Source organism: Balaenoptera borealis (assembly GCF_965194805.1).
Source record: "Balaenoptera borealis genome assembly, chromosome: 1".
In the NCBI taxonomy this organism is placed as follows: Eukaryota; Metazoa; Chordata; class Mammalia; order Artiodactyla; family Balaenopteridae; genus Balaenoptera; species Balaenoptera borealis.
This window is the reverse complement of record NC_138860.1, coordinates 112,632,032-112,644,680: the sequence shown is the minus strand read 5'-3', so window position 1 is coordinate 112,644,680 and position 12,649 is coordinate 112,632,032. Positions and strand designations below refer to the sequence as shown.

The 12,649-nt window shown below is 38.1% G+C and overlaps 1 protein-coding gene across 8 annotated transcripts in view; it reads left to right on the top strand.

Annotated features, from left to right (window-relative positions):
• The first annotated feature begins 264 nt into the window (after positions 1–264).
• The window catches only part of MTF2 (metal response element binding transcription factor 2), an 80,423-nt gene continuing 68,038 nt past the window's right edge, over positions 265–12,649 (top strand). For 4 of the 8 annotated variants that reach the window (XM_082384610.1, XM_082384609.1, XM_082384607.1 and 1 more), the window contains exon 1: positions 276–578. Coding sequence is in view for 3 of the 8 variants with exons in the window: in XM_082384607.1 (XP_082240733.1) it covers positions 574–578 (5 nt within the window). In the remaining 5 variants the exon portion in view is untranslated. Of the gene's footprint in view, positions 579–12,649 lie in introns of all 8 variants that reach the window. The other 4 variants (XM_082384612.1, XM_082384611.1, XR_014242416.1 and 1 more) reach the window with 3 other exon arrangements.

Sequence of the window (12,649 nt, the reverse complement as noted above, 5' to 3'; positions counted from 1 at the left end):
CTGGCAAGGCAAGACGTAGCGAGCACCGTCCCATTTCTCAGGAACAGAACATGCAGTGTGAAAGTTGGACACAAGCGTTCCTCTGCAACACAAACAGCAGCAGGACACCCTACACTCCCAAGCTCAGCGTTCACTATTGTGTTAGCGCCGGCGGCGGAAGGACTTAGCCCCACCGCAAAGTTAAAGAGTCCTTCTTTGTTCAGCCCCGACCGCGGACGCAGGACGCGGTGTTCTTCCGCGCTCACCACGCAGTCTCCGCCCCCTCGCGGCTCTGGAGAGCTGCCATTCGGCCCCGGAGTCTTTCTGCGCTCCCACAATGCACCGGCAGTCCGCGGGAAACCAAAATGGCGAAGGGTTGTAGCGAAGTGGGCTGTGTTTGAGGCCGCTGTAAGAAAGCTCACTCTACCCCCCCCAACCTTCGTCCCCAGGACCTCGGTTTGTGCGTGTGTATGTGCGGGGTGCCCGGTGGGGCGGGTGCCCGGTAAGTGCTCGGACTCGCAGGGGAAGCGCCCACGGGGTCGTGATTGGTTGTTTTTTCCTGTATGAAGCGGTTGGCACCACTGAAGTGACCGAATGAGGTGAGAGACCTTGGCCTGGGAACCAGGCTCTTCCGGAGGAGGTGGAGGGGGTGGGGAGGAGGAAGAAAGGAAGCAAGTATAAAAGGGAAAGATGGAGGCTCGAGGTGGGGGTGGGGGCTCCAGTGTACGTATGGGGGTGCCTTGCATATATGTATATGTTGAAAAGAATGGATGGAAGGGAGTAGTCAGTTGGGTGTTGGAGAAAATAGGGACTAAAGGAGCGAGCAGGGCGTTGGGGAAGTCGGTTGGAGGAACAAGATGAAACGTTAAGACGGGGAAGCTGTGTTTGGAGGGGCAGGAAGGAACCTGGGGGCGGGAGACGGTTGGAGGGGCAGGATGAACCTGGTGATGAGGGGGTGGGGAACCGAGGGGAGGAGCCGTTAGGAAACGGGGACTGAGGGAGATGGGGGGGACCAGAGTGCAGGGGTTGCCTGGGACCTTAGGGGCCGCAAAGGGAAGTAGCAGCTTGAAACGGGAGGGTGGTGGAATTGTATGGAATTGGAGTATGGGGGTAGAGTAGAAGGGCAGGATGGAGTAGGAGGATAAGGGGAACACTAAGTAGAACATGAGAGCAAACCCTGAAAGCTTAAGGGGAAGAAGTGGAAGGGAAAGTGTGAGATGGGGGAGAGGTACCTTATATTCGGAGCCCACCAAAAATTTGAGACAGTTTTCTTTTTAATTAAATCTAACTCGTATGCCTGCTTGGATGTAGATTTGTATTATTGTATTCATTTTTACAATTGAGGTACTTACGGTTGAAGGGATTTTAACTAATTTGCCAAGATTTCTTAACATGTTTTAGTAGTGCCAGAACTCTCAACTATGTGTTTTACAGTCTGGCGTCTTGGTTGCTAGAATTTTTCTTTGGAAGCAGCTAGAGGGAACAGATGGATTTATCGGGGTGATTTGACGAACTGTGAGGGTTCCTGAACAATGGGTGAAGGGATATGGAATGCTATTCTATTCTTTAAAACATTTAACTTTGGTTAAAGATAGAACCCATTTGCTGATACAAATATATAAACCTAGGTAGGCCCGTGTATAACGTAAGAAAGCACCATGTGAGGTCAGTATAGAACTAGAAATATGTAAATAGTGCCTGATTTAATTTGACTCCAGATGCTCCGGTAGTAGTAACTTTCTCCTTCAGATTGATTCCAGGTGACCCTTCTGTACACTTTGCCTATAGGCTGGTTTCAATTTCCATGTTTTCATTCTCCCTTGAGAATTTCTTTTTTTGAGCAGTGGATTGCAAAGACAGTGAATTTAAAAGTATTTAATGTGGGTAAAATAAAATGTACTTAAATTATTGAGTGACCTTTTCAGAGGTTTGAAATGCTTTAAATGGAGCCATTTTGACGAACAGCTTTAAATGCCCAGTAGTTTTGGCAAGGAAAGAGCTGACTTTAAATGTCTTTTCTATTCTTGATATATGGAATGTTATTCACACTCCAAGCATTTGTAGTGATAGCTTGCAAAGGGAATACAAGGTGAAACTTCTTGTTTTTTTAGGTTCCTAATATAAAAATCTATTTGAATTCATATTTTAAATTTGCTCGCCTTCATTTTTTTTTAAGTGCTAAAAATATTCTAAAGTATTTGAATTAAGAGTGCACCTGTTTCCTGATAACTGCATATTCATGTCAATGGGCATTAACGGAAATCTATACCTATCATGATGAAATGCACACACAATTTTAGAACTAGAAGTATAGAAATCATCTGGTTAAACTTTTTTTCTAGATGAAACAAAATATTTAATTATGCTTTTAATTATGCCTGTTACCTCAAAGCTCAGTTAGGAAAGGGATTTTATCCTGTGTATTTTGCTGTGGGTCATAAGTTCTTTGATGTCATGGATTATAAATATACCTTTTCGTTAGATCTTTGACTGAAAGGATAATTTGCTTTATTTATATTTCAGTATAATCTTTACATCTGACTTTAGGAAACTGGCAGTATAGTGATAATCTATTTTAACAGATGGGGAAATTTGCCTCTGAGCAGTTGCCATGGCCAACATCTGTAGCTTGGTGGTTCTGAAAGTAAAATTTAACTTCAGCTTTAGTTAGTCTAAACTTCCATGAATGATACTCCTTGGTTGATATTTTTATGCTTTGTTTCCCCTGTTTTTCAAGATTTGTTTCTTGCAGCAAAATACAGTATAACAATCCTAAATTGGAATATGGTAGTTTCTCTTTGGATGTTTTTTATGTATTCGAGTAGTGTTGTCCAATAGAACTTTCTGCAATGATGGCAGTTATCTATATCTGCTGTATCCAGTATGATAGCCATAGGCCAATGTGGCGTTGAACACTACAAATGTAACTGGTGAGGCTGATAATTGAATTTATAATTTAATTTATTTCATTAAAATTAAAATTTAAATGGCCATATGTGGCTGCTGTATTGGACAGCATAGTATTATTGCTTTCATTTATTAGGCATTGTCACACCCATCAACCATGGAAACCACAGGAACTAAGGAACTGTCTTTGAACTAAGGAGATTCAGAACTATCTTTGAACTAGGGAGAGTCAAATTCTCTTTGTACGTTTTTAAGATGAAGTAATCTTCATTTTTGCCACACATCATGTCTTCTGTCATTTCTCTGTTTTCATATAACATTGCAAAAGAATAATGAAGGTATCAACGTCTCTGGTCTTTTTAAGATGTAAGATTCTTTTTCCTTTGTCAAAAACAACAAAAATGGATTTTAGGAAAATTAGTTTACCTTGCTATTTAAAAAAATTTATTTTGTTATTTTTACACATAAAATTTCAAGCACATACAAAGTGAACAGAAGTATAATGAACTGTTTTGTATCCATGCTTGTTTCATCTGTACTTCTACCCCCTCCCCACTCCTTTGTTTTTATTATTTTTTAAAGTTTTTTGAGGGAAAATTTATACATCTTGAAGATCTTAACTCTACACTTTTAATAATAGCTTAATTGAGATATAATGCATGTATTATATTTATATATACATAACTCACATGTATATACCCTTTTAAGTTATAATTCAGTGCTTTTTAGTATATTCAGAGTTGTGCAACCGTCACCATTATCTAATTTCAGAGCATTTTATTACTCCAGAATGAAAGTCTGTATCCATTAGTAGTCACTCTCCATTCCTCCCTACCCCGGACAACCACTAATCTACTTTCTGTGTTTATATTTTGCCTGTCTTGGACATTTCATATGAATGGACTCGTACATTTTTGTGGCCTTTTGTGTTTGGCTTCTTTCACCTAGCATAATGTTTTCAGAGTACACCCATGTTGTAGCACGTATCAGTATTTCCTTTTTATGGCTAAAATATATTTCATTGTATGTACATACTATATTTTGTTTATTCATTCATCAGTTGATTGACATTGTTTTTTTCCCACTTTTTGGCTATTATGAATAATGCTACTATAAACATAACATGCACAGGGTTTGTATGGACACATGCTTCCATTTCTCTTGGATACATAGCTAGGAGTGGAATTACTGGGTCAGGTGATACCTCTGTGTTTAACGTTTTGAGGAAATGCCAAGCCATTTTCCAAAGACCCTGCACCCTTTTACAGCCTCACCAGCAACTATGAGGGTTCCAGTTTCTCCACATCCTTGCTTGTACGTGTCTGTCTTTTTGATTATAATCATCCTAGTGGGTGTGCAGTGGTATCTCATCGTGGTTTTGCTTTGCATTACCCCTATGGGTAATGTTGTTGAGCATGTTTTAAACCCTGTAGTTATTGGCCTGTTGTGTACCTTCTTTGAAGAACTGTCTATTCAGGTCCTTTGCCTATTTAAAAACAAATTGGATTATTTCTCTTTTTACTGAGAGTTGTAAGCATTCTTTGTATATTTTGGATACAAGTCCCTTATCAGATGTATGATGTGCAATTATTTTCTCCTGTGGATTGTCTTTTCACTTGATGGTGTCCTTTGAAGCACAGAAGATTTTAATTTTGATGAAGTTTAATTTATCCCTTTTTCTTTTTTTGCTTGTGCTTTTGATGTCATATCTAAGAAACCATTGCCTAATTCCAGTACGGTTTTGACAAATGGATATAACTGTGTTTCTCATAAGCCTATCATGGTGTAGAATACTTCTCTCTAGGAAGCTCACATGTAGCCTTTTTCAGTCTTCTCTCTCCCTAATTACTGTTCACTTTAATTTTGAATAGAACTTTGTATAATGGAATCATTCAGTATGCATATCTGTTAAAATTTTTGTTTCATGAAACTAGAACTGCAGTCTTAGCTTGAAAAATCCCATTATGCAAAGGATATTTTAGTAGTGGCTTAAGAATCTTACATTATGTGGTGACAATCCTAACCAGTACTTTGTGTAACATGAAGGTTTTTTTTAATGGCTTATGAAGACAGTTCTCTTATTTTGAGTGGATAAAACTGAGCAGGGACTTAATGAGTATTTACTTCCAAATGTTGCCTAAGATGAGGATTTAAAAATTAAGGGCACAGGGCAATGTGAGGGATCCTTGTGATGATGGAAATATTGGTATCTTGGTATCAAATATTTTTGGTTGTGATATTATTCTGTAGTATAAAATGCTACATCAAAGATGCTTCCACTTGGTAAGAGTTACATGGAATTTATTATTTCTTACACTGCATATAAATCTACAATTATCTCAAACTAAAATGTTTGATTAAAAAATAAAAATTAGGGGGACAAAAGTGGACCAAAGCAGGCATAGCAAGAACAGGTCAAATTGGTTTGGTTTCGGTCAGTCAGGTTCTAAAAACAAACTAAAGATGCGCATTTGTTTTTCTCTACCCTTACTAGTGAAGTTTACATTGCAGAAAAGGCTCCCACAATTTTTTTAAGTTGTAGTGGGGGGTGGAGTGGAAAGACACAGGTGTCTACTGGAAAGTACTGAATGTATACTCAGAAGATTGGGGTCTTTGTTTAATCTGCTAGATCCGCAGCAGTTTTAGTTTCTTTACCTGTAAAATGGGGGTGTTACCCACATGTGTTATTCACAGGATTGTTGGGAGGGTCAAGAAGGAAAATAAAGGAGAAAGCACTTTATAAACTCTAGGTGCAGTGTAATTGGTTAGTATTATTTTCCAGAATCTTTTCCCAGAAGAGTTGTTGTATAGAACAAGAGAATCAGGTATACCTGTAATGAAACCTATGCACTAAAAACATCCTCTACAACTTTTCTCTCTAGATGATGAGTATGTCTAACACTGAATGAATAAATTATTTTGCCCTGTTCATAATTATGACTTCAGACATGTTAACTAAACTGCCATGTACACTGTTGAGTATAATATATTTAGAAGTGTTACTGAACCAGATGTTGAATTTTTTAAAACCATATTTAGTTAAAATTTGAAAATACTGGCGCTTGGTGTTTTGGGATGACCAGTGCTGATAGATCTAATTGAGGTAAGATAAGCACCCATAGAGCTATCAATAAAAAACCGAAAAACCAAAACAAACAAGACCAGTTTCTTAGAACTCATACCCTAGAGATTCTGATTTGAGAGATTTGGTGCAGGCTTTTATATACGTTTGTGTTTAAAATTTTTTCCCACTTGATTTTGTTTTGCAGCCAGGGTTAAGAAGTACTAAATTTTGTTCTAGGGTCAAGTTTAGAAACTTACCACTTCTTATTAAAACATTACTAAGAGCTATACAAAGGAAAGACTAATAATAGGCATGTTTTTCACACTTGAAATGAAAAAGAAAAATATTTTAGTAGTGTTTCCATCACACTCATTTAATATTTTTTAAATAAGTGGTTAATAAAGTAGTTAATGGAACTTTGTAGTCTGGGAACCTTGTGAACCTGTGAAATGTTTTATAAAATTGCATTTAGGTATTGTGAGGTAGAGAATTCTCCTTTCGGGGAAGCATTTAAACAGAGGCTAGATGATCATCTTATTTAGGGATATTATAAGGAGGGATTTTTTTTTTTTTTTCATTAGCTAGGAAGTAGATGACCTTCTAGGAACTTTCTAAAACTAAAATAAGTTTCTAGATTATAATGAAAACAATGGGCACTGTTTTTCCTTTAGGTTGATGAGAATTGTCGAGGGGGATAGAATTCTTCCCCAAGTCAAGTTTCTCCTGAATGTCCTCTTTTCTATTTTTTCAGTCTTTTCCACTTTATGTCTAAATTCATCTCTTAGATTTTTTCTTTTTCAGAAACAGGCTGCAGAATATGATGTTTTTCAATTTTTTTGTTTCAAGAGTTTTATTGCTGTTCATTAGAGAGGAACAAACAAAAAGTGGTTATTTGCAAAGATTAAAAATTTAGAATATCCTTACAGAATTCACTAGTGCAGTGATTCTCAAATTTTTTGGTCTTAGGACCCCTTTACAGTCTTAATTCTTGAGGACCCCAAGAACTTTTACATGGGTTATCTATTAATATTTACTGATTATAAATTAAAACTAAGAAAATTTAAAAATGAGAATACAGGGCTTCCCTGGTGGTGCAGTGGTTGAGAATCTGCCTGCCAATGCAGGGGACACGGGTTCGAGCCCTGGTCTGGGAAGATCCCACATGCCGCGGAGCAACTAGGCCCGTGAGCCACAACTACTGAGCCTGCGCGTCTGGAGCCTGTGCTCCGCAACAAGAGAGGCCGCGATAGTGAGAGGCCCGCGCACCGCGATGAAGAGTGGCCCCCGCTTGCTGCAACTGGAGAAAGCCCTCGCGCAGAAACGAAGACCCAACACAGCCAAAAATTAAAAAAATAAATAATAATAATAAAAAAAGGTCTTTACTATTGAAAAAAAAAAATGAGAATACATATGTGTACACCCCATTAATCTTAAGAGTGAAATCATCACATATCATTTAGTCCCTGGAAAATTCCACTCTACAGTTCTGGGAGAATGAGTGAAAAAGGCACATAATGTCTTAATATTATTTTGAAACTAGCTAGGACTTTGTAGAGCTCATAGATCCCCAGGTACCATACCTTGAGACCTGCTTCTTCAGTCTACTCTTTCTTTAGGGAGTTAGGGTGGTTTTATGCATTGCAGGGTGTTTAGCATTCCTGGCTTCTCTCCTTAAGCAGATTTTTGTCTCTTCTTGGAAAAAATTCGAGGCTCTCAAACATGAACTGCTTCAGGACAGGAATAAAGACGCAGACGTAGAGAATGGACTTGAGGACACGGGGAGGGGGAAGGGTAAGCTGGGACAAAGTGAGAGAGTAGCATTGACATATATACACTACCAAATGTAAAATAGATAGCTAGTGGAAGCAGCTGCATAGCACAGGGAGATCAGCACAGGGAGATCAGCTCCATGCTTTGTGACCACCTAGAGGGGTGGGATAGTGAGGGTGGGAGGGAGACGCAAGAGGGAGGGGATATGGGGATGTATGTATACACAGCTGATTCACTTTGTTATGCAGCAGAAACTAACACAATATTGTAAAGCAATTATACTCCAATAAAGATGTTAAAAAAAAAAAAAAAAAAACCCCACTATGAACTGCTTCAACTTCCTATCTTCACATGTACCAACTTAACTATAAATGTACCCGACCTCACATCAGAAGAAATGTACCTTCTTTGATTCAAGACTGGTCTTTCCCTTAAAGATTCAATTTCTCTGACTTGTGTTTTCAGTTATCTTTTGATATTCTCCTTTCATATTAGAAACATGGTCAAGACTTTTCATACTTAAAAACAGAAAAAGCCTTAACCTTGTATCCTTATCCAGATGTTTGTAGCCCTCTCTCCTTTATGTAGCCAAGCTCTTTGAAAAAATAGTTTCAACTTCAGCTCTCATTTAAACTTTTATTAATAAAGATATATATATCATACACTCACTGTAGAAAATTTAAATATTAAAAAACTTTAAAAAGTATATCACTCAGCTACCAAAAGTGCCTTTTTTAGTCTCATTGCCGCCTTTTTTTTTTTTTTTATAAATTTATTTTTGGCTACACTGGGTCTTCTCTGCTGCGCGTGGCCGGCGAGTGGGGGCTCCTCTTCGTTGCGGTGCGCGGGCTTCTCACTGCGGTGGCTTCTCTTGTTGAGGAGCACGGGCTCCAGTAGTTGTGGCACGCGGGCTCCAGAGTGCAGCCTCAGCAGTTGTGGTGCATGGGCTTAGTTACTCCACGTCATTGCCTTCTTTTTAAGCATATTTTTCACTTATGCTAAACACTTTAAAATTTCCTTTAGTGGGGTAATGCATGTAGTTGACTAAAATTACCAGTATAGAAACAGAAGGATTTAAATGAACAGCTACAGTCTTCAGGCCTCCTGAGTCCTGCTTTGAGACGGAATTATTTTAAGTGTTATATTCCTTTGTTCTGCTCATTGTCTCCATAATGCTAAGTGATACTTTTATACTACTATTTGATTTACTCACTTTAGACATTTTGCTGTATAAAGACATAAAGATTCTGCTGTGATAAAGATTCAGTTCACTTTTGCCCTACATTTCTTTTCTTTTCCCCTTTCCAATTTTTTGGGTTTTCTACTAGTTAGTTCCTTAACTTTAAACTTAAACCTTTTTTCATATCCCATCAGTTTTGGACTTTATTCCTCCACCTCGTAAGGCAAGTATTATTAAACTCCCTTTCTTTGCCTTGGTTTCTCTTCCTCCTTCCACTGCTCAATTTTTGTCATTTTCACATTGCTTTTCTGTTTTAAATTTTGATAACATTTAATATTCTCTTCTTAGCTATAATTATCTGTCCTGTTTATAGTTGATTCTAAAGATTGAAGATTAATAAGCAGCTTTTATATGATCTTGACCAAGTAAATATTATCGTCTGCTGTGCCGGATAGAACCATGATAGAACCATGATTACTGTTCCTTTCATGTAACACTTTTTTTCCCTTAAAATTTCTAACACTTTTTTATGTTTTCTCTGCCTTTGTCTTATCTGTAAATTTTTCTGGTGTCTTAAACTGTCTTAAACTGTCTAGTTTGTTAATTCTCCTTTTTCCTCAAACACCACTCTTTGGAACCTTTTTTTTTTTTCTTTCTTTTTCTGGTCCAGACTGGTTGTGCTCTAGATTTTTTTCATGGCTGCCATTGTGGGGATTCTCTCTGTTGCCCTCTTGGGTTGGTTGCACTGTTTCCTGCATCCCATGTTTTTTCTTTCTTGGGGGATATTTCCTCACTTTACTAGAGCCAAATCCTCAAATCTTGGTTTAAGATCTTAACATTTATTTTATATGCCTTCATTTTTTCAAATTTGGTTCGGTTGATTGGGATTCTAGTTTGAACTTTATTTTTCTTCACAATTTTGAGGCAGTCCATTATCTTCTAGAATCTTAACTCTAATTCTGATTCTCATTCTTTTGTAGGTAACTTGATTTTTCTCTTCGGAAGCTTATCGAGTCTTCTGTTTTCAGTGTTATGCAATTTCATGCAAATTTAGGGTTTTTGAAAATCAGTACTTTGAAAGTCCTATCATTTTGAAGATTTTTGTCTCTTTTCAACCTTGGGAAATTTTCTTTTATTATTATTTAAAAAATAATATTCCCTCACACCTGTTAGATTGGCTGTTACCAAAAAGGCAAGAAATAACAAGTGTTGGTGAGGATGTAGAGAAAAGGAATCCTTGGGCACTGTTGGTAGGAATGTAAATTGGTGCAGCCACTATGAAAAACAGTATGGTGTTTCCTCAAAAAATTAAAAATAGGACTACCATATGATCCAGCAGTTCCATTTCTGGGTATTTATTTCAAGAAAACGGAAACACTAACTCGAAAAGATACCCAGTTGACCTAGAATGACACAGGTTTGAAGTGTGCGGATTCACCTTTATGTGGATTTTTTTCCACAAATATAGTACCTGTATTTTCATTTTACAGGTCTTTAAATTAACTAAGTGTGGGGGGAAAGTTTGTGTTTGATTAGAGATCACAATATGTGGAATCAAAAGAACTAGGATTTGGTTATGATTCTATCCAAGACTATTTCAGCTTCCTGACCTTGGGTGAGTCATTTATCAGTTCCTTTGTTTTTGAGGCAGAGATAGCAGCACTCAGATTTTGACTGTGCATTGTGGTGGGGGTTGGGGGTTGGTTGGTGCACCTAACCTCCTACTTGTTCAAGGGTCAACTGTATATACCTTCCATGTTCATTGCAGCATTATTTATAATAGCAAAGACCTGGAGGCAACCTGAGTGTCTATCGGTGGATGAATGGATAAAGAAAATGAGGTAGGGATGTGTATGTGTGTGTGTCATGGAATATTATTCAGCCATAAAAAAGAATGAGATCTTGCAGTTTGTGACAACATGGTGACTGGACCTTAAGGGCATTATGCTAAGTAAAATAAGTCAGACAGAGAAAGACAAATACTGTATGATCTCACTTATATGTGGAATCTAAAACAAGAACAACAACCAAAAAACCCAAGCTCAGATACAGAGAACAGGTTGGTGGTTGCCAGAGTTGTGGGCTGTGGGTGTGGGTTGGACAAAATGGGTGAAGGGGGTCAACAGGTACAAACTTCCAGTTATAAAATAAAGTTATGGGGATGTAATGTACAGCATAGTGACTGTAGCTAGTAATACTCTATTGTGTATTTGAAAGTTGAGTAGATCTTAAAAGTCTCATACAGGAGAAAAAATTGTAACTGGTAACTGGTGTTAACTAGACTTATTGCTAACTGATGTTAACTAGACTTTTTGTTGTCATTTCACAATATATTTAAATATCAAATCATATTGTATCCAGGAAACTAATATAGTGTATGTCAGTTGTATCTCAATGTAAAATAAATATTAACTAGTAAAAATAAAAAGGTGCTGTGGAAATATATTTCTAGATATGGAAAGATGTTTCAAATACACTGTTAAATTGTAAAAAAGAAAAAGGGCATGTTATGAGCAGTATGCAAACTAGACCTGCTTTTTAGAGATGAAAATATACACGTGGATCAAAAAAATTTTTTTGGTTCTGTGCATTGTCTCTTTGTTGAAGGCCTCTTTTCTTTTATATTCTCCATTTCCTTGATCATTTACCCTCCCCCCCCGCCCCCCAATAATCTGGGGATATTTTCATTGACTTATTTTTCCAGTTCAATTAAAGATTTTTTTAAATCATATTTTTAATTTCAGGAGCTCATTCTTGGATTCTGATTGTTCCTTTTTTACATCATCATGTTTTCAATGTTTGGATGCAACATATCCTTAATTTTTTTCTATGTAAATTAGACTTTATTTGTTTATTTATTTGTTTATTTTGACTGCAGCTTACAGTATCTTAGTTCCCTGACCAAGGATGGAACCCAGGGCCCTGGCAGTGAAAGTGCTGAGTCCTAACTACTGGACTGCCAGGGAATTCCCATAGACTTTATTTTTTAAGTTCTCTGTTCCTGGATTGTTTCCTTTGTAATCTGTTTTCTTGGGCTTTGTCTTTTATATTGTAATTTTTCAATATTATTAAGTCAGGAGGCAATACATGCTTGGGTACCTGGCACGGCAGGGTTTAATTCATGATGAAATGTGGGTAGCTAGCTTCCTTCTGCTTCCCATGTGCCAGAATGTGAAAGGCATTGGGACACCAGCCCTCATTCACCCTTCTTAGTTCTTTTCAGGCACTCTCCTTGTGAGTTGAACCCTCACTTTTTTTTTTTTTCCTTCCTTTGCTCCCAAAGCCAGGAGCTGGTCATACCAATGATGGTTAGATGTAGAGGAGGCAGCCAATTCTTGAGATGCTGCTCAAGAATGGTGACATCTCAGGAACATGGGGAGGTATATTTAAAAATAGTCCCTTCGGGCTTCCCTGGTGGCGCAGTGGTTAGGAATCCACCTGCCAATGCAGGGGACACGGGTTCGTGCCCCGGTCCGGGAAGATCCCACATGCCGTGGAGCGGCTAGGCCCGTGAGCCACAACTACTGAGCCTGCGCGTCTGGAGCCTGTGCTCCGTAATGGGAGAGGCCGCGACGGTGAGAGGCCCGCGCACCGCGATGAAGAGTGGCCCCCGCTCGCTGCAACTGGAGAAAGCCCTTGCACAGAAACTAAGACCCAACACATCCAAAAATAAATAAATAAATAAATTAAAAAAAAAAAAAGTCCCTTCCTCCCCTCAGTAAAAGGGGGAAGGGGAGTAGAAATGAAAG